A 23,770-nucleotide genomic window follows, 5' to 3' on the forward strand; every position below is an offset into this window, starting at 1 on the left:
GCATTACTTTTTTTTCTGTGAATCATGGGAGGTTTATTTTCCAAGAAGGTATTAACCATGTTCCCTATCAAATGATAAGTAGGTGTAAGGGGATGTGAACCTAATAATTGAAACGGACTGAGGACAGTACGCTCCTATTTGGTATCATATGTCTAACTTGAGTATCTATGCTAATAGGAAAATTATATTTATTTATCTGTAGCTACATCCAGAATTATGTATTCATATCAAACTTCTTTATATATTCTTTTTTATCTTTCTTATTGTTTAAATAAATATTCTTGTAAATATTTACAGTATCATTGTAGATATTATTTAATTATTTCTACATCTTTGAGAATATTTTAAAAACAATTTACGTTGCTAAATTTCGTTATTAGGGTATCCTTCCCGTAAACGGACAACTCTCATAAGCGGATAAAAGTTTTGGTCCCATAAATGTCCGCTTAACGGAGGTTTCACTATATATATATATTTCACTCTATTTTTCCGGGCAGAAAACTTTGTTTTCCTCTGAAATAAAAGTGAGGGGCGAAAAATCTGCTTCGCATTTTTTGAAATTTAGGCATTAATAGAATAAAATCAAGTGAAGTTGGAAATTTTAAAAAAGAAAGTTGTTTTAAAACTTCAACGCTGTTTTCCAAATAGAATACTTAATTTTCCTCTGAAATAGTGAGATGGTAATGTGAATAAGTATATATGAATAAGTAACTTGTTTTCCTAAATATATGAGCTAACATGATAAATAAATAGCTCAAATGACGGTTAGAGATGGAGTACAGAAAGTTTTTGAAGCGGCCCTGGCCGAAAGTTTTTGTTCCAGAGCCCCGTGGGGCGAAGTTACGGCACTGAGCGGCACTAAACGGCGATAGGACGCAAGTCTTTGCGAAAACCGCACCATGGATTATTTCTGTCATGACCCAAACCATGACCGTAACCTCCGGAACATGGAGTCTTAAGATGGGATATCATAAGTAGTCCTAGATATTCTGTACCCAAAGGAGCTAATTTTAGATAATAATTTTGCTAGAGTACCTTCTTGTCGCGACCTCTTTTGTCGAAGGGATGGAAGCGGAGAGGTAAAATTCCAAAATATGCTTTCAATCCTTTTAATCTAATTTTCACAAATAAACTGATTGCTGATATTTATTCTATTTGGCAGTATGTTTCGATATATGTGAAATACGAGGGCGCCACAAAATCACAATTTGAGGTATAAGACATGCTGTATTTTCTATTTCTCCGTTAATTTTTCTGACACAATTGTGCCAATACAATTCTACAATCAATAGTATTTGCTAGGTACTTAAATAGTACATAGCTGCCTATTTTCAGAATGTTGATCGTTGTTTTCATGCATATATAGTGAATATTTCGTGCGTATTGCATTAGTACTAGTACAACATGAGATTATATTGTAATTAGTTTATATTATTGTTCTTATCTTTTGAGAAATGCATCTTGTACAAATAAATTAGTGTATGAAACAGACGGTATCTATCCTTTTCTTTGTCATGGCTATATTCCTTCAAAATTATATCGAAAAACATTAGTTTTTTATGTCTGAATATATTTTACTTCATTTTCAGATTCTCATGAAGTGCAGGTGTTTGCAATCATTTTTTTATTTTGGCAACGTATTCTGTTGTTTAATTTTTGCTGGCGTGTGACTTACCAAGAAAAAATTCGTTTCATTTAGAGGCGAATGACTAAACTTCACACATCTTCAATTTCGTTGCTTTAATAAATTGGTAATCGGAACGCACAATGTTGCCACAATATTTACGGTGGTAGAGTAATAACAACTAAGGTAAGCATAATTTCTTAAATCATGAAATAATTTGTTTTTCATCCTGAACTTTGTCTAGCGATTATAGAATATTATATGTATGTTTTGATTGTTTACATGCAATGGTGACCAAAATCATTATCCTTCAAATTATTTAATTACGACATAAATATATTCCAATCGGCTTAATATATTGCATTTACAATTTTTATTTTCTGTATACAACAATTAATATCAAATGAATGACAAACAACTGTCCTTCGCACAGATTAGGTGTCCGCCGAATATGATTAGTTGAATATGATCCACGAGGTTGAGCATGGCCCACGAAGTTGAGGCCTTGAAATTAATATCCAATATATATAACCAACATATATAATCCAATTCAATATAAGGGCTAGCATGAGTATTAGTAACATTCATTCATTTCATTGTTAAGTAAAATATAGCAGCAACATAAATTTTTTCTCAAAAATGAATACTTCAATTCTTGCATATGCGTAACATAATAAGCTAAACTCAACTTTTTCAAGGGATGCCTTGTTTGAACTTTTTCAATCGCAGTTAATTCTATAATTATTGAAACTGGCTAATGGTGGTTACTGACACACAAGTCTATGTCGAGAACTATATTTTATTACCGATAATATTTACATATATATAAATCAAAATTTAGAATAGATAATCTGAAGTACCGAGATTATATGAGCCGCTCAGAAGCCAATGCGTTTAAGTCCATTTTTTGATATTTTCTGATTTTTGGAAATTTTGATGAAATAAATAATAATCTTCTTAGTTATTAAAGGATTTACTCGTTGGTTACTTTTTTCTAGGTTAGACAGCCCTTTTTTTAATAGCTTCTGAATATATTGTATAATAATTTCAGAAGCCATTGTGAATNTGTAAAATTTTTTTTTATTATTTAATTGCTGGAAATTATTTGTTTGTCACCACAGTGCGTTTATGAAAGCGCCGCAGGGAAAATGCAATAGAAGTTTTTGAAAAATTCGAAAATTTTTTTGCTGAATTATAATTACATTTTTTATAACCTTTTAGAATATTTTCCTCTATGATATGATAAAATCTTTTTCAAATAATCCTATATTAATTTTAAAAATATATTTATATACATTTTAAAATCTCATATAATAAACTTTGAGTGGTTCTGCAATCTTACTTAATAAATTTAAGTAAGAGATTTTAATTTCTAAGTGCATAAGGATATTCATAATGCTATTCAATTTGAATATTAATCAATTCTTGTATACATATTACATAAAAGCTAGCTAATAAAACTTTAAACTTTTTAAAAGCTAGCTTTTAAAACTTTAAAACTTTAATAAAATTTTAAAACTTTAAAGCTAGCTAATAAAACTTTTAACTCGTTTAATTATTATTATTATACTAGTTTGATGTTTTACCAAAACATGATTGTTTACCTCTCATTTACCTAAAATTCATAACATTAATATTAAAAAATATAAGCACAAAATTTAAAGAAAATTAGATTTAAATAAATGTGTTATTATTGAAATACAGTTAATAACGCTGTTTAATTTTTTGAACAAAACTTTAACATTTGTCATAAAATTAGTATGAGAAATATACTGGAACTGATTTATGATTGATTTACATTTTGGGAACAATCTACGGAGAAATGTTATTGGGGAGGAGCTACAAAAAGACGTAACAGAAGGCAATGCCGAGAAAACCAATCAGCGCGCTCAAAATCTCTTGGGGTTACTATGTGTGTAAAGAGAGTTTACATGCGAACCGGGCTCGAATCGCAACCATGGCCGATCTATACGAGTTCTGCATCCGGCTTGCTCCAACCACAGTGCTGACATGGAATATTCTCAGTGGTAGAAGGATCATGGGCTAGAATCTGCTTGTCTTTAGGCTAAACGTGGGAGATTTTCGTTGTTTTCTTATCCATGTTACACAATTACGGGTTAGTTCCCTTACAAAATCCTCCACGGAGGTAAATTTCTCCCAATACTTGATCCAGGAGTTCCTTTGTCTTCTGGATTGTGTTCAAAATTACATGGTTATGGCGTAGTCGTAATCCTAAAAATTAGGTGTGCGACGGTTAGAAAATAAAATAAAATATATTGTTGGTATGAAGCGGAGTGGTATATTTAAACATAACCTGATCTTCAAATTTATTCTATATTGTTGTTATGAAGTTGAGTGGTATATAAAAACATAACATGATCTTCAATTTTGATAGATATTGTATATATAAAGCGGAGTGGTATATTAAAACATAACTTGATCTTCAATTTTATTTGATTTTAAAGGTATGAGGCGGAGTGGAGTCGACAGCTTAGAAAGCTGGGTGGTGGCAGCAGCAAGTAGTGCAGTATTCTTGTTTTCAACATGGCCGATGAGGTTAGGAGGACAACTTTTTGTTTCGATGCTTGACCATTTTGAAACGAACAGGAAGAATGCCGCTTTTCCATTTGCTCTGGCATACTTAATGAGAAGCGTTTCAGGTAAAGAATTGGCTAGTATTTTAAAGGACTTTCTTTTCATTTTATTGTAATTTATTAAAGATATCAGACTGGATTAAAAGCGACAATTTCGTAGAATGAAAGCGACACTCCGCACTGAAACGGCCTACATAAGAAAAAAGAACAATGATAGTAATACATCTTTGTCTAAGTACTTTACAAGAGTGGGTGTTATGATCTCTAATTTTTTTTATTCATATAAAATAAGTTTTTTCATTTTTTTAAATCTTTTTAAAAAAATAAATTATCGTTAGACTCATTCTAAAAAAAGAAGTTAATTATAGAATTCTTCGAAACTTTGCATGTGGATTTTGCATAATGTTAGCTATATTTTGGATTAACTGAGGTCCAAGAATGAATTTATTATTTTTATCATCAGAGACAGAATTACAGATCTCAGGGCTCTGGTCACAGAGCCACTTGGTCCTCTAAAAGAGTCGTATTGTTTCAGTTAGCATGCATGGTTTTTAATCATAACAATAAAAAACATTTTCAACAGCATCGATTTGTAAACATGATAGCTTATTTAGAAAATCGAACTTTAATTTAACTAAACTATGAAAAAAATACTGAAATCTAACTGTTAGAGTATTTAATTTAATTGTAATCGAGAATGATGGAAATTGGGTGGGAAACAAGACATTCATACTAAGTACCTAGCAAAGCATCAAAATCATTTTAAAAATCATTTATATTTCTTATTTGCATAAAAAACCCTGTTTATCAAATTTATATTTGAGGTAATTATAATTTTATAAATTATAAAAACTCACACTAAATGTTTTCCTCATTTTGAAGCAATTGCATAAAAGTTGACATTATAACAAGAAAAAAGTAAAATAAAAATTTGAGACTGCTTATTGTATCCTCCCTCACAAGTTGGCAGCTCTGGGCACGAGTCCCGAATGCCTTTCATAAACCAGTCCCTGATTATCAAGCCTTAAAATTATGTGATTTTTCCTTTAAAAAATAAATATTGAATATATATAGTTCTATTTCATTGTATATTTTAAATTTTTTTTAAAGAGTTGAATTTAAAACACAGGATGTCATATTATTGGCAGAAAAAAACTATTTTGATACTCATGAATTATAATTTGTTGTGCGATTGTTAGAGCGTCATAAAAAATTTGTAGCTTTTATTCTCAAATTTGCCATTATTTTGAAGAAAAAGAAAATGTCTAAAAAATTTGAAAGCTTACTTAAAATTTATAATTTTAAGACATTTGCTTACTAAAAATAAAAGTAAAATTTTAAAGAACGCTGTTTTTGAAACAAATTATGTCTAACACTGTCAGATATCTTAAAAAGGAAATACAAAATATTGATTTTTATACATTTTATACAACTTTGCTTTTTTTTCAAATCTTTTTTGTTTTGTTACTATCACGTCTATCAATTCTTGAAAATTGGAGCCTATTTTTCATCCGCTTAAAACATATCGACTGTCATTATTTCATTTCTGTATAATTTTTAAGCTTAGGAAGTTTTTAATCGGATAATACAGTAATAATTTATGGCAATTTTTCATTATCTGAAATATAAATAATTTTGTCCAATACTTTAATATTTCATGTTCTGAGTTAATGTGTAAAATATATAATTTGTAGTTAAAATATGAAAATATACGCATTGGGAATAATAACTATTTATAATATTATAGTTTTGTGATTTAATAATTAATAAGTATCAGTTTTTATTCTATAAGTTTATGCAATAATTTTAAATTATTATGCATGATGGCATTTAAGTTGACAAAACTGCAGCTCAACTAGATGGATTTAGACATAAGGAACACGATAGATATGTCCGTTATCAAAAACTCGAGAAATCTTCAAGTGATTCACTTTGTTGGAATCTTGGGCATAAATTCAGTTTCGACAATGCTAGAATTAATTCCACCCCAGTCACGTCGGCTCATCTTGATATCCTAGAATCTTATTTTATTCATATGAAAGCTGATTCCTATGTTAACGTTAGTTCTTCCCCACATCTCCATAAAGCTTGGAAATACATTTTACCCAGATTTGCCTCTCGTCCACTGTGTTTTGTCTTGTTCTGTTTTTTTATTTTTCCCCTATCGTCTTCTGTGTATTTTATAGTTTTTGTTTCTTGCCTTTTCGTCCATTTTTCGTTGGCAACTTCACGTTTTTTTTAGTTAAATTTACGTCTGTCAAGGTGTCCCAGTCATGAAAATGAGTGCCTATTTTTTATGCGTTTAAACCATGTTTAAACACATAACATTAACGTTAACATGTTGACTGTCATTTCAATTTTGTAAATTTTTGAAACTTGTGAAGTTTTTTAGACTACCAGGTAATACCAGACGGATCGTCTTAAATATCTTGAATAGGTTTTTGCGAATTTTGGATAATTTATCACTTAACTATTGTTTTTAAGCGGTTATTGTGATTTTTTGGTAACTTTTACTATCTAGCTTTAATTTCTGGATGTTCTTAAATCTAATATTTTTATATCCTATTATCATCTGATATTTTTAAGTTATTTTGTTATTCAATATTAAAATCCTAATATCATCTAATGTTTTTAAATCTTATTCTATTTTCAATAAATATTTCAATCGTAATATCACCTTGTTTCCAGGTCCATTTGCCGGATACTTTGGGGTAAAAATTGGTTTACAGACGGTGACATTGATTGGAACATTATTGTGTGCGATCGGTGTTGGAGGATGTTTTTTTGCTGAAAACATATTTACAGTCAACATTTGTTTAGGATTAATATATGGTATTATTTATTTTCTTAAAAAATGCTAATTATATAACTTTGTTTTAATTGTTTCTGCACAAATATTAAAAAAAAAATTAGTTTCCTGGAGAGTTATTAGAAAATTTAAGATACTTGAAATGTGCATGATAAAGCTCAGAAGCATGACAAATGAAATACTTCAATTTTAAATATGTATTAAGTGATTTCTCACTATAAAATTTGAAAAGTTAGAGTAATAATATCCGGTAAAAAGTTGTTTAAAATATTTCAAGGTACCAGAAAGGACGATAAATTGTTTATTTTCATGTATTTATTATTTTAAAATTTGATGTTATTTTTAGGTAAATTGTTTTTTTAACTCAAAAACCATATTGAGCAGTATGCATTGTTACAAATAAACTGCAAAAGAAAAATCCGAATCGTATTTTTATTAGCCTATTTTATGGCAATTATTATTAAACTACATTCATTAAGACAGAAAGAAAAAATCATGCATAAAAAATAACATTTAAGAAATAAAATGTTTCATGTATGCACCTTTGGCCAAATCAAAGCATAAATCATTTAGTTAAACACTAGTTATTCTTGAAGATTGTTTTATTTTTTATTCTATTAACAAAATTTGTAATTTTAATCCACAATAAGAACACATGATTAATCTCAAATGGAATGATCATACATCTTCAATTTTTTCCTTCAAAGCTTTTTTAAACATCAAGCTGATCTTGAGACAGTTTAGTTTTTAATTTAAACCATATTTTTATATCAACATTTAGAAATAAAGCATTTTTCTGAAGATATGAATACATTAGTTTTTAAAATTCTTCAGGTGTAGGATTTGGATGGGCCACTGCTACTCTTCCTGAAATCATTAATCAACATTTCATCAAACACAGAGCAAAAGCCATTGGACTGATGTTTGGAGGAAGTGGTTTAGGAGCATTCGCTACTCCTCCGTTCTTAGCATATATTTTGGCAACTTTCGGCATGTCTGGAACATTTTTGATTACGTCTGCAATTCTTTTACATGGTGTGCCAGTTTCAATGTTACTAACAAAACCGAGACTCAATACGAGTACACTAAACTCAAGGGGCAAAAAGAGTTCTGATCTTGCTGGTGAATCAACACATCCAATCAAATCTATCAATTCTATTAAATCAGATAAAAGTGAACCAGACTCCAAACTGGCTGCAACAACAGACTTAATTTTAAACGAAAGTAATCATTGCATGAATTTGGAGAATAAAAGCATTCTGAGTCCACGTCTAAGTTCGAGCATTTCTCATGATGACCTGTCGAAAGTAAACAGGCTATCAATGCAAAAATTGGAGCATTACAATTTAGAAATGATTTATCAAAAAGAGTTTAGAGATCAAAATCGAACTTCAGATTTTCTCAATAAGCGTGCATCAATTGAATCAAAAGTAAAAGTATATTCTGTTGATCAATCATCCAAAAAAAATTCACGCTCTTCCGTAAATGTTCTATGGAACCCAACTTTCTTGCTTATTGCAACAGTTACTAGTGCTCATTTTTACGTGCAATACATGTACTGGACGATTATTGTAGATATTGGACGCGATAAAGGCTCCGAAAAACATCAAGAAATATATCTTGTGATGGCTCTTTCGCTATTTGACATGCTCGGACGTTTATCTCTGGGTTTTATCACTGACAGTGGCTTCATTAGCAGCATTAATTTCTGTGCCTTTTGTTTTGCTTGCATGGGACTGCTCTGCTTGGCCATGGTTTTTGTGTCAGATTTTCAAGCAACTCTGGTTGTCACGTCTATTTTGGGTGCAACAATTGGAGGTAATACCACTGGACTTCCAGGCATCGTCACAGCATTCTTCGAAAAGGAAAAAAGATCGATGGCCATGGCTTCTAGGCTAATCATGTACGCACCCATGAGTTTCACCATGTCTCCATTAATAGGTATAACTTAAATATAAACTACAAGTATTTGTTATGTATACTGTGTGTCCCGTAGTCACTAACCGTAATATACATTTGAATAATTCGTCAGATTATTTAATCAGAGGTCAATGTAGACGGCTACCGGAGTTCAACTCCAGTAGTTTTCTAAAAAGTGGAAAAAGTCAAAACAACCAGAATATGGTGAAATTTACCACTTTTCTGGCTCTATGAGAACACACAAGGAGCTTGATAATTTTTAACGAAGCGGTTTGGTAAATATTTTGGTAAATTTAGCAATAAATATGTTTTCGTAAAAGGTGATAAAATTTGGTAATCGTGGTAAAATTTAGCAATTTTAGCGTCATACTTTAGATACTACCATAAAAATCAATTATTCGGTTAAGTTTACTTTTCAGTTATGTATTTTTTACTAACTGTCGGGTAATAAGATCTCCAATTTTGAAAACCGGAATTTTCGGTAACTCGTTACCACATGGGCTAAAAAAATACAAAATGAATGCTTTATATATCGTACACTTTGGTTTTTAATTCCAGAATTATGGTATTTTTTCTACCAGAAATATTATTACAACATAGTACAGTAATTTCACCTGAACTCGTTTCTCCTTGTCATAAAATTGAGCCCTTTAGGAATATCACCGACCGGTCTGTGTAGGCGTTAAGGAACTGGTCTTGCATCAGAAAGGTTTTGGGTTCGAATCCCCGACAATGTATAAATGTTGCTTTCTCTGTACTATGTGTCCTTACTGTGGGAGCAACGTTAGTCTAGCTAATATGGTGCCCCTGAAAGAGTGGCCAACAAATCTGCCCACATCCACCTGAATTGACGAATGTCAACCCTGGTGGTCATTGGAAAATTAAAAGTATCTATTGATCTATTCGTTTAAAATAAATGTTGGTTAAGGCTTGGTAAGCTTGGTTTTGATCACCAGAATTGTTTTAACTAGAAATGTTATTATGATACTGAACGGTAATTTTACCAGAATTTTTTTTTCTCCGTGTGCAAGTTTCATTAAGCATATATTCCAGTTTCGAACTGTATAATACCCACCTGCCTCATCAGGACTCACGAACTTTGAAAACGATATTTTTTCTCGTTCATAACCTACTTTGTGACGCTTATGTGTTTTATCGACTGACTTTAATTTTGAAAAGGTATTTTTAAAGTTAAGAGTGGTGATTACTGAGAACCTTGACAAATATCTCACATTCTTCTCTCTCTTCACTGTCTGCAAATTTTTGATAAATGGCTATTCTTTTATGAATATTCTTATGCTGGCATCCCTAACTAACTATTTTTTGACAATTCCAGGTTATTTCAGAGGCACTTTAGGATCTTACGATGGACTCCTATATGTTTTGATGTCATTGTGTACCCTTTGCGTCTTCCTACTTTTGATGCTGTCCAAATCACCAAATACAAAGATAACAGTTGAGAGTAATTCATAAAGTAAATCTATTTTTTTGGGTGATAAAATTGATAATTCATCAAGACAGAACGTCCTCTAAGCTCTGACGTCATTGTGTCTAATTTGTGTTATGTACTTTTGATGTTGGCTAAGTTAGGTACCAAACAGAAGAAAAACAAATGAAACTTTTTCGGCGAGTAAATTTTTGTGGTTAAAAATGAATCATTCATTTAAATATAAAGTCTATAAATTACCTTTTGACTGCCACTCTTAGATGACATCACGTCTTTAGCTAAGAGAGTTTCATAGACGAGAACTGACACAGTTTTATCGATTTTCATCATGTGTTCGAATACTTCTGCAACGAAAATAATTCCATTCTAGCTGAAGAACTTCAATATCAATTATACAGGGTTGGAAAAAATAGAAACATCGATAAGTCTATTTCATGTGACATTTTTAAGATAATTTAATGATTTTTGTATAACATTCAGTCAAAATTTTTTAAAAATCGCGTGGATTAATTTTTAATAACACTAGATTTTTACAAGATTCTGTAACTTGTGATTCTGTTTAAGCAATTTTATAGATATATATATAATTTTGTTTAATTTGGTGTCTAAGGAACTCTGAACATCTTTAACTCAAAAATTTGATTGGTCTAAAATTTACACACTACAAAATAATTAAAAATTACTTCTTTCGTCACAATATAATATTAAAAACTTATATTTAAAATTTTAATGGTCATTTTTAAGTTTAATAATAAAGGATTACTTTTTTCATCAATTGTAAAAAAATTGTACGAAATTCTCTTTGAACAATTGAGTTGCATACTTATGTGCAAAAACTTTTCACTTCGAAAATTTTCAAAATCGTTCAGTTGCAAAAAATGTTTATGTTAATATTGCAAAAATCAGAAATACATATGCAAGTGGTAGTCGTTACTTTCCTTCAAATCAGTTTATAGAAATTTCTCTAGTATTTGGTATTTTCTACTATTTGGTATTTATCCGAAAACAGTTGCTGAACTTAAACGTATAAGTGAATGATGGTGGACTTTCCGAATTACTGAAGCTGTAGCGGTACGCCAAGAAAGTTGAAAAAGTTTAAATTCTCTTCTTCCTTTTCATGTGAACGAACTATTCAGAGTTCTATAAATTGCTTTTATAACTACATTTTAAAATGTTATTCTGTTCAACTTTACTTGATATTGTTATCCAAAGATCAATATTAAGGTTTATGCATGCGGTTCTTTTTCTTAGAACTAGCTCATGTAAGAGTTCCAAAATCGCCAACTTTAATGCAATTTTTTTTGGAATTTTTATCAAATACGAAATAAAATTTAAATACCCGTAGAATAATGAAAACAAAATGATTCATAATTGTGATTAATAGTAAAGAGAGAAGAGAAAGTCATCAAAATTAGTTTACTTAAAGAAAAATATGAAAGGAGGGTGGTTTTCAATAAGGTCTTCCATTTATTAAATTTCTTTAAAAAATAGTTCATTATTAACTTATATTAAACATTATTCATTAAAAATTCAGATTTATTAACATATATTAAATCAATTTAGTTTCATATAAGTAAATTAATTAAAAGTCAAGCAAATTCTTATTAATTTTATTAAACTTAATCAATTTTAATAATTTATCATTTAGCTACATTAAATTACTCGAGAACAACTGAAACAACGTACTTACGAAGAAATTTGATAAAATATAGTTTTACAAAGAATTGCGTACTGACAAAGAGTTATCTCGAATGAAACAATACTGGAAATGGTAACTAGCATACATTTAAATAGTTTTGTACAATTTAACGTTAAATAATATTGCGATCATCAAGTTATTTTAGCTTAATTCCACATTATATTATCTTTAATCTAGAAATGTTTAATCTTAATAAATGGATCTTGCATTTCCTTGATATCCTAGATAACTATTTAATATCATAACTATTTTATTTAATATATAATTATTATCAAATGCAACTTAATATTATTAATTGCTATAAAATACAAATTAATAATTAATAATTATTGATGAATTATTAATTGTAAAAATTAATAATTATTCTCTGTCAAACTCGTTGAAATCAGACTCGTTCCGAGTTAATCCGACATCAGAGTTAAGGGATAGCTTTTCAATTTGTCTTTCGAATGTGACGATCTTTTCTGTTCCGGACCCACTCTGCTTGAATGTGGCGAATTTGACCTCCGTGCAGACATAAAAATACCTCAGTAGCAGACAAATCATGAGTTGACGTCCCCTTGCCGACAGGCTAACTATGGGAGGTTTTAATGGTTTTCCTCTCCATGTAAAGCGAATGCGGGTTAGTTCCATCAAAAAGTATTCCAGAAAGCAAATTTCTCTTAATACTTGATGCAGAAGTTCCCTTGTCTTTCGAACTGGGTGCAAAATAAGAAGAATTCTGTGTTAAACATAAGTAATCGTAAACCCAAAATTGGGTCGGTACCGTGGTGGCTCAGGTAATAGAGCGTTCGCCTTCCAAGTTAAACCGGGTTCAAATCTCAGCGATGGGTGGTCGATATGAATTCCGCACCCTGCTCTCTCCGACTGTAGTGCTGATCTAAAACATTATCAGTGGTAGACAGATTTCGGCTTACTATCCTCTTGCCATCAGGTTAACCATGGGTGGCTTTTTGGAGATTTTCCTCACCATGTAACGCAAATGCTAGTTGGTTCTGCCAAAAATCCTTACACGAAAGCAAACTTCTTCCAGTACTCTATCCATGAGTTCTCGTCTTCTGGAATGGGTTCAAAATTAAAAGGCTGTTAAGTTGAGCATAGGCAGTCATCAACTCAGGTTATAAAATAAACGGTGATAAAATAAAATAAAATTAAAATAAAAGTACGAGCCGTGTTGCGTCAGGGGATAAAAAAACTCTCTTCAGAGATTGAGTTTGAATCCTAGCGAAGGCTAATCGATACGAATTAAGCATCTGGATGGTAGCGACCACAGTGCTGACAAAAGATATCCTCAATGGTAGACGGATCATGGGTTAGAGCATAGATTCTCAACCTTTTTAACGTTGCCGCCCCCTTAAGGAGCAAAAAGCATTTCAACGCCCCCCTTTGTGGAAATCCAGTTATTCAGAGGATGGGACTTAGTGAGGTGTGCTGAATTGTAAGAGTCAACTTTTTTAAGCAGTTTTTTACGCTTTAAATTTTTTTTTTCTAAAAAATAATGTGTACATTAACTATATAATTTTCTCACGGCAATTAATCGCACTTTATTTGTTATGATAAAGATAAATACGTTTAATGAAAAAAAATACAACAANATTAAGCATCTAGATGGTAGCGACCACAAAGCTGACAAAAGATATCCTCAATGGTAGACGGATCATGGGTTAGAGTCATCTTGCAGCAAGTCTAACCGTTGGAGGTACCCGTGGTTTTCCTCTTCATGAAACGCAAATGCGGGTTAGTTCTATCAAGAAGTCCTCCAAGACGCAAATTTTCCCTAATACTTAATCCAGGAATTCCCCTGCTTTCTAGATTGGGTTCAAAATTACAAAACTATGGAGCAAAGTTGAACGCTGATAGTCGTAAACTCGTAAGAAATTGAGAAAGTCTTAAATATTGGGTCGGCAGTTCAATGACGGTTATAAAAATTAAAAGTAGTGAAGCCGCTGTTGCTCAGGGGGTAAGGCACTCGCATCACAAAGAAGTGACACAGGTTTGAATCCCATCCGTGGCTAGTTGGTACGAAAGTGGCAGATGGATTATGGGCTAAAGTCCTTTTGCTGTTAGGCTAACTCTGGGAGGATTTTCCTCGCCATGTAAGACAAATACTGGTTAGTTCCAATAAAAATTCCTCCACGAAAGCTAGTTTCTCTCAATCAGAATTGAAGAATTGAAATCAGAATTGAAAGCTCAGAAACTCCTTTGGGTTCTTGTAGGTTGGGTCCAAAATTACAAGGTTATGTTGATGGTCGTAAACTTAGATTTGGGTCAGCTATTCAGCGTCTGTTATAAAAAGTAATAAAAATTAAAAGTTATATAATAATAATTGTAACAATAATTTATTCAAAATGAAGTTACATTTGAAATTCTTTTAGTCTTCTATTTATGAAGTTCTGTAATTTGCGAAAGGTCTCGTGCTCATAATCTTATTTTTTCCGTGGTATTCCTTTCGATATCTTTCCCTATCATTAAAAGTTCTTATTTAAAATTTCTACCATAAGAATTTGTTCTCGCGAAATTTAATTTTTGAGAGATTCTGCCCGCGCAAGACTTAGGCGAGGAAATTTCGTCTAGCGAGATTTTAACCGAATACCCTTTATAAGCCTTGACGATGTGCGTAAATTGATTTTAAACAATGTTAAAAACATAAACAAATTATGAAAGTGATTCTCAAAATAAGTAAATATTTGTTAAAGATCAAGAGTGTCTTATGTTCTTTAAAAGGGCCTTTTTCTTTCTGTTTTTAATTAAAATAACTTTTATTGCACTCTGAGAAAAAATGAGGTCGCAGTCTTTGATTAAATAAAGCTCTAAAGATAATTAATTATTGCATAAACTTCCGGACAAAGCATGGTTAATTAAAACTTAAAAATAAGCTTCTCTTCAAAATAAAAACTATTAATGCTTGTTATTGTAATTTCTTAGTCACGAAAAGCTTCCTCGTTTTGGAATTATTTATTGCACTTCAACTTAAGTATCTTTTCCTTACCTTTTGATATTTTACCTGCTCTTCTTAGTGAATGGTTAAGCGTTATAGCCTTTTTATCGATTTTCTCGACGCAACAGAGAAACAGTTGGCATAATTCAAAAAATAAGACAACCAAGGCATAATTCATTTTGGTCTTTCTGCTCAAACTTGTTGTTTTCGAGTAGACAAAAAAGGCTTTCTGAGATTTAATGTTCCCTTAGGATAACTTCCACTGAAAAAAAGATGTTTTATAATGAAGGGTGTTATAACTTTAGTTTGATAGAAAAGCTCTAGCATTTTATTATTGGTCTTAGTTTTCAATAAAAAGGAATCTTGCAATAGGTTGAGTATATATAGTTTCCAAAAAAAATAACATATCAATGTTGTTCATTAATTAAGATTGTTTAACTTCAATATTTATGAATGGGAAAGGAAATCCTTTAAAATTTCTAGTTATTATAAATTTATTTTTTTTAATATAAAAATAAATTTAAGGATAATTCTAAGAAATATATAAAATAATATTTGATATAAATTATTTTCCTTTCAAAAGTGAAAGTTATTTTCTTAAAATTACTGTTCGTAATTCGAAAAGGAACTGTTTTTTTTTTCAACATTTCGATTTAAAGGAATCATTAAATGTATGCATAACTAACTTATAAAGTGCGTTTATTTAGTCAATATTGTAATAGTTTTTTTAAAAAAAATATATATGTTTGTAAAAACAAGCAATAAAATTATATACTTTTTTCTTTCTTCGTATTGTTTATCAACTTCTGCTTAATGCTCAAGCTCAAAAACGAGGTTCTAACATACCACTTATTTCAACGTCGACGTGGGGCGCTACGTACGCTGCAAACTAAGGCGTTCGTTCTATTAAACCACGCTTTTAGTCGCCTAAGTCCTTGAACTGTGTGTTTCACAGTTGTAGGTAAAAAGATTTTCTTTTACTCGCGATATTATAATTTGCCGGTATTTCTCGATATTATCGTTCGTCGATAATTTCTGACATTATCATTTGCTTTTTATTCAAATTGAATAGATAAGACTTTCAATATTTTAAATCCGTTTCCCAAGGGGTGTTTCGTGGAACCCTGAGGTTCCTAGGTATGGTTACAAGGGTTCTGAGAGTTAAATTTTGATTTTGGAAATCTGTATTTATATTTATATTCGATTAACCAACTAACAACACATCATTAAATACTTTTATTATTTTTATGAAAATATTTAATTAAAATTCTTGCCAATGCAACAAATCAAAACTAAAAAAAAATTATAACAACAATATTATTAAAAGAATAATAAAAGGGACACATTTATGAAAAATTTTATTAGTATTTTGCATAGAATAAAAATAACTAAATTCAACAATGAAGAAATATGTCTCTAATAATCATTCTAAACATTTATTTCTGTCCTTTTTTATCTTTATTCAGTTTATACTAGTAAAAAAATAAAATTAGAAGACTGTATGCTGCTTCAGACCCGTATATTCATCTGTCTGGCGTAATAGTATTGATAAAACAATGGGATGAAATTTTTTTTTATTCATTCTTTAAATATTTAAAAAATAATTAATAAAATTTCTATCAGTAAATATTTTTATTTATTTATAAATTTATTTATAAATTTATTTATTAAGGCTCGGGTTTCCACCAAAAGAAAATCTATCATTTAGGGTTCCATTGCCGAAAAAAATGCTTTAAATAAATAATATGATTTAGGGAATAGGTCTCATTATATACCCCAACAAAAAATTTTGATGAAAAATATTAAGAGATCGCGGGGTGTTTCAGCAGATCAATATTAATATAAAATTTAGTCTGATTAATTTAGAGCAAAAATTTTGTTGGTACCCTTAAAACTTCCAGAGTTATTAATTTTTCTTAAACCATCTATTCACTGATTCCAACCAATCCACAAACTTTAGACTCATTTGACCTCAAAATCAATATTTTGAGTTTCCACGCTAGATATTTCTAGTTCTATTGCAGCAAGAGTCTTAAAGTTTGTTATATAATTATATTAATGTAAGTTTATTTGAATAAAGTAATATTATAGAAATGGAGCGATATTTTGTTCATAATTTCTTTTAAAAAAAAGCAGATTTTCTAACACATCGAATTTTTGTAGTTTAAAAAGTTAAAATACTTATTTTCATATTATATCTATGAGTTTATTTCAATAACAATCTTATGCACTTGCTTTGGAGTTGCAAGCAGTTTTAGACATTTTAATCATTTTTGTGCATTTAACTGTACGTAAAATTGAGTTTTTCTTTCTTTCTTTTTTTGAAGAAAAGACATTTTTGAACTTCAAAATAAATAATTGTTGATTTAAAAAATTGTGAATATAATTGAGAATGTCATAGATGTTATCATGTACAGCAAAACATCTGGTTTCTAATACTATTTTCACACTCAGGCTCTATCGAAGAGTTATAAAATATTTTGTTTTTACTTGAATCTCAACATCACAGAGACTTTTTAAATGTATCAAAGAACATTTAATGTAGCAATTAAAATACTTTTAAAACAAAACTAGTACAACTTCCTAAAAACGCATCAACGCAAATCTGATTGTATATCCTCTCGAAGACAGCTGGATCAATGAGGAGTTGTTAAGTGGTGAGTTCGTACAAGCGGATATAAAAAAGAAGCAGTGAAGCGAGAAATCTGTGCATTATTTATACGTCATCTCGCCAATTTGTTTCTAAAATACCAATGCCATAGATTTAGAGCAATGATGCCGAATGCAGTAGAATCAATGTGGAGCCGCAAAGCGGTGTTTTCGTGAAGGTGGAAGGTAATGTGTTAGTGATGTGCTTTTGTAGGGTGAACCAGATGGTTGCCTCAAACGGTCAGTTGTAAGACGATTATGCAATACATATCTTAGGTCCGTAATCTATCGCAGATCTGTAAACGTGACATACAAATTCCGTCAAGTATAACGGGAATGTTTTGATTAAACCTTTTTGATTACATTTTTCCAAATATGGAACTATAGTTCTGCTGAAATAAAAATGTTATATTCTGTGAGAAAAGAAATAATTTCAGAATATACTGAAGTCATTTTGTTTTGCTTTTTGAAAATAGAAAGAAAAATATGAAATGCGGAGAAACGAAAAATGTTTGATAAAATCAGAAATTTTGATATTAAATATAGGAGTACAACATAAAGTTTCCCTTTTTTTCATAACTGTTTTCTTAAAATTGTGTCTTGAAATTCTGTTTGTTGTTTACTGCTTGAGAATGCAAAAATAAATTTTTTCCTAGCACTAAAATTTGCTACGAAGCTCATTGACTGATTACGCTGCTCAATAACAGAAATTTTAGAACAACGCAAGATCTGAAGCGACTGCGCATGTTCGCGTTCATTTAAGATGTTAAGAATCTCTACGTTATGTTGGCGTGATAATCGCTACAAAGACAAAGCTACAAGCACACTGCTTCTGGCCGCTAAATGTTGTTTTCTGTTTAAGTCTACCTTAGAACTAAAAACATGGAATGTGAATTTAAAAGAAGCGTATTGATGAAATTCAAAAATAATTTAAGTGATATTAAGACGATTGGTTGTTTCAATAATAAAATAATTTTATTAGTTTTTGTTATTAATTTTGGTTGTCTGATTGCACTAGTACCATAAGAAACTAGACATATCATCGTTATTTTAAAATTATAAGTAATATTTATTTTAATTATACAATTCAGTTACAGGAAGTTTAGCTTCTATAAGGATTTTTTATTTGTTCATAAATATAGAAAGTGTCTGATTTTATTCTGAAGATGTGTTTTATTTTTTTCCCTTTAAATTGCTTAAACCACGAAACAGTATACTAATACAAAAGTGCCGATACTTATAGTGTTTGAATTATTATTGGAATCAATTTGATATTTTTAATTTAACTTATAATAGATATAGACAAGGCTGTGCACAAAAATATAAGTATTATATCTAATATAGAATTGCTGTTATCAAAATATAAGACTGGTTTATTTGCAGCAAAGTATTGCACTGAAATTATACCTTAAATTTGTGTATAAGTATTCACAAAACATGAAAGAAATAGTTTACACTCTCGTTAGAAATAATCCTATTTATAACCTTTCTAATTTTTAATTCATAGTTCTATAAACATAGTATAGTGTGGCTTTCAGGAGAACTCCTCCAGAAATTAGTCTCGCGTCGTGGCGGGTACCATGGTCACGAGGGAAAGTCACTTGGAATAGGGGTATGGGGTGAATAGTTTTGTCTTGATCTTAACATAGGTCAACTTGAGTAAACCAATACACACCTTCATTTCACCCTCATTAGAAATGTGCACTCGCTTGTTACCTTAGCAGCAGACAGAATTTTAGTCTGGAGGAGTTCTCCTCAAAGCTGCACTATAATCCATTACATAGTAAATATTATCCTTTGTAACTGTTTGTTGTTATTTTGCGGTCAAAGTTAATATGATATTACTTTACGCTAGCTTTTTTTACTAAAAGATGTTTGCAAAATCTCTTATTTTCATTTACGTAAGTTTGATACTTTTTCATAGACGCATGCGCATTTAACCAGTACTGATGCATGCGCACTAAAAGTACGCATGCGCAATGACTTAAAATCTTGCGTACGGAAGCCAACGTAAACTTGCGAAATATCCCTATGGTCTTAAAAATCACCAGTTGATGCAAAAACGAGGCTTAATATAAGACCGGTGTGCAAATTTTCTCGTCGAAATGGTCTGATATCCGACAGAAAATATTTTTTGATCGTTTTTCCAGATTGTTGAGTCATCTGATGAACTTTATAACTAATTTTATATTTTAGCGTGAATATATAATGGCTAGTTTCCGAAGCAGAGCGCAGCAACTTGTCCATTTCGATCTCAGTCTGTTTTTAGCTGATTTTTCAAATTTCCGATAATTTGGAATACTTGAAATGTAATCAGGCATGTTTGCTTTTTAAAAATATTTAATGTGAAATTTATATCGAAAAATAATTTCCGAGAGAGAGTATAATACATTTTAAGAGTCGTCCCTAAAAAGATACTGATTGTAGACTGAGTTTCTTTTGTTATTTTATACCGTGATTAACTGCAGTATTTAGTTTGGTACTTAAGTTTAATTAGTTTTCCTTTATCTGTTTGGATCTGTATGAAAGCTGCCTCCTCCAACTTTACTGAAATAAAAGTTTAAATAATTCTAGGTTTAATCCTGAAATTATACGATAAATACCGTTGTTGAAGAAATCATAAAACGGTTGTAAAAGATAAAGTACTTCATGTTTTTCAGGAGGGAATTATTTTATGAAACCATAAAAGCATTTTAAAAGTAACTAGTTTATATGCGAAACACGCATTTGAGAGGAAAATAATAAACTCATAATAACCAATTTATTCTTAAAATTCTTTCATCTTCCTTTAATCTCTTTAAGAAGTTCTGTGCCTATATATATTGAATTTATTAGAAATAAATATCTTTTCTCTTAGGAACGGGGATTGAATAATGCCAGAGATTAGAATGTCTATAAAGTTCTGCTGTATTTTTTGAATATGTAATAGTTCACGATAGATTTGATGCAATGCAAAATTAAATCTTGTTTACATATATTTCTATTTCATTATGGTTCCATTGAGATAAATGCAGAGAATTTTTTCTGTTTATGGTTTATATAGTTTATTTTGTTTTAATGGTGAATAAATAATTAAGGATTTATTTTTTTTTACAAAAAAAGCTGCTGTAGGACAATTAATAACCAAAAACTGAAAAAGGATCATTTTATGCAAATTAATAAATAGTTCAAAAATAACTATTTCTGTTTTTTACAAAATATTAATTCTAAAATTTAGACAATATTATATTTTTGTACTCATTATAATAATACATTAACAAACTAAAAATGCAAAGATAATTAAAACTTATAAAAACATTTTTATATCATTTTAGGGCACGGTGATTTATTAATTAGCTTTTATTCCGATTAGTTAAGTTTAAATATATTTTGAAAAGATTGACTTTTAAATTCACAAACAGATAAAAATTTTTGGAAGCAAATAGATATTTCTTTCATACTGAATTTAGCAAAATACATTTTAGGGAAAATATGATAAAATATATGAAGAAAACATTAATTGAAATTACTTTATTCCGGAATAACTCTTGCCAAATTATTTTAAGTAAAATTCGAAAGCTTTATCAAGATAATTATTATAAAAATTTTTTTAATTAAAAAATATACTTTCCCTTCTTTAGTAATTTAAATTGTTTCATTCAGTTACTACGTGTTTTAAAACAATTTCAAGAGAATAAATTGTTAAAAACTGAGTTCATTTCAAAGAATTTTAATTACTTCCTACGTTTTTCGGAAACTTTGTTTTACTCTCGAAACAAAGATTATTTTTCCTTTCTGATACAAAAGAATTAAAAAAAATTGCAAAACGAATTTTTAAAGTCATTAAGCTATTTCAAAGTATTCTTAATATTTTTAAATAAAATTCGAATTTACAAAGTAGCAAGCACAAACATTGAGTGTTCTTGAATTTCTATTTAAAATATTTGTACATCGCTTTGGTGCATAAAAAGAGGATTATATTAAATGAGCTACTATAAGCTACTGTAAATAAACTGCGTAATTCGAATCTATTTAATAAAAAAAATCTGTTGTGGAATTTAGTTAGATGGAAATTCTACGAAAAAATAAGTATTTATTTTAGAGCTATACTTAAGCAAACAAAAAATTTCTAATGGTTATATTTAAATCTCTGTGCATAATTGAAAATAAGGAAAAAAAAGAATATTGACTTTTTGCTATCGAAAAGATGCTGTCTTAATTTTTCCAAGAATATAATTTTCCTATAAATAAACTAATTTCTACTACTTATGCGTTAAATACTATGAATACTATTTGTTGTATTATAAATAATTCTATGTTAAATGTTATGAATAGTTTGTTAACGAACTGATGAGTTTAGTGCTGTGGAATAACTAATAATAATAGCTAGGAATAACTAATTAGTGCTTAATAGGTTTTGGGAGAAAAAGTTTTTAAATTGTAGAAATTTAAAAAATGAATTATGATTATTAATGATTATTAATGATTGATCATGAATCGAAATTTCAGCATCACATAAAATTTAATGAGAGGAAAAAACGGAACTAAATTTTATCTCGTGATTTAATTGTGAGAAACGCGGTATCTCACCCATTTTGGTGGTCCTGAAAGAGTGGATACCACCTCTGGAGAACGCACTAGGTCTGCTCATCGGCAAGAGCAACTGTGCAGCTCATTAGAAATAAAAAAAAAACTAAAAAAATTGTGAGAAACGCATAATTTTTTAACCATTTAAAAGACGTTGCATTTTTAAGCAAATGAAATCTCATAAGTTAAAAAAATGTGTATACTAAAAATTTATAACTGACTAACTCTTAAATTAATATAAAATTTCATTATAAAGATAAATCATAATTGCAGCTGAAATAGTCATTATAAACAAGCTTGGTGTCATTGATAATACTGAAAGATGATTGCAATTGTAAGCTGTCAAGAAGGTTAATAAACAACGGATAATTTGGTAGATGTATGGCTGATATTAGAGATCAGTTCGGGCTCAATTTTGGAGGTCCGAACACGCCAGAGACGTCCCTAGACGTCGTAAGTTCGACACACTTACTATAATTACATTAAGCTCACGTCGATCCGTTAAGATGTGACGTCCAAGTTCTGGTACACTATCGATGAAAATTCCAAAATAACTTAAAAAAAAATCTTAAGTTAAATATGTTAATCTTAAGCCTCACAAAACAAAAGCATCGTGCAAAAGTAGCAGATTCCTAAAATTTTATATTGTATAAATTTTACATTTAATAACTAAACCAATAATTTAATAACTAAGCCAAATAACTAAACATTTAATAACTAAACCAAATAACTAAACATTTTATAACTAAACCAAATAGCTAAACATTTAATAACTAAACCGAACGTTTACATAAAAGTAGTAAAAAAAATTATCAAAATTTTATCAAGAGTCCTAGCCTGCAGGAATCTGAATTCTTTTTCCAATAAAAGAGCCAGACCCCGCGTCGGAGCCGGGCTCTGGCTAAGCGCATCTAATCTCTTGTAGATATAGGTCAGCATCCAACAAAAAGCTGCGCGAGAGAATTCCTAAAAACACCAGAAGAATTTTTCCTTCTTTAGAAGGAAGATAACTTGGATAGCTGTAGCCTACACTTTTCCTTTTATAATTAGGGTTAAGAGTGTATGAAGGAAATAAGGTGAAATTATGTTCGTTTTTTTTACTTTTCTATATCGATGCCAAAAATAATAAAAACGTCTTCTATTTTGCCTCTTTTTTTGTAAAACCTTTAAACATCAAAAAAACTTTTTTTCTAAAAAAGAAAATAAATTGTTATAAACATTTAATTTTTGTATCTTTACTATTAATATTTTGACAGCGAGAAGAAAACTTGTGGAAAAAACGTAATACTTGTAATATGAAGTATTCGTAATGTGCCGTACTCATAGCATCAAGCTCTTACTGTATTTTAGATTTCACGATTCCAAAAGAAAAAAAAAATGTTCACATTCCAAGCCAGTAAAACTTGAAGAAATTTATATCATAATGCGAAGGATTATTATTGCTATGGTTTATGGTGTAGAATTCGCAAAAACGCTTTGTATTTCCGCTTCAAAATAGTTTCATGGATTATGGAAACTTCAATT

General features: G+C 29.9%; 1 protein-coding gene across 1 annotated transcript; it reads left to right on the forward strand.

Annotated features, from left to right (window-relative positions):
• The first annotated feature begins 1,692 nt into the window (after window positions 1–1,692).
• Window positions 1,693–11,558, forward strand: LOC107436449 (monocarboxylate transporter 9-like). The gene is made up of 5 exons (XM_071178361.1): window positions 1,693–1,810; window positions 4,090–4,284; window positions 6,907–7,050; window positions 7,862–8,968; window positions 10,284–11,558. Exons 2-5 carry the CDS (start codon window positions 4,092–4,094, stop codon window positions 10,418–10,420), a joined length of 1,581 nt encoding a protein of 526 aa, XP_071034462.1. The 5' UTR covers window positions 1,693–1,810; window positions 4,090–4,091; the 3' UTR covers window positions 10,421–11,558.
• Window positions 11,559–23,770: the final 12,212 nt, after the last annotated feature.

The sequence above is a fragment of the Parasteatoda tepidariorum genome, chromosome 3 (assembly GCF_043381705.1).
Source record: "Parasteatoda tepidariorum isolate YZ-2023 chromosome 3, CAS_Ptep_4.0, whole genome shotgun sequence".
In the NCBI taxonomy this organism is placed as follows: Eukaryota; Metazoa; Arthropoda; class Arachnida; order Araneae; family Theridiidae; genus Parasteatoda; species Parasteatoda tepidariorum.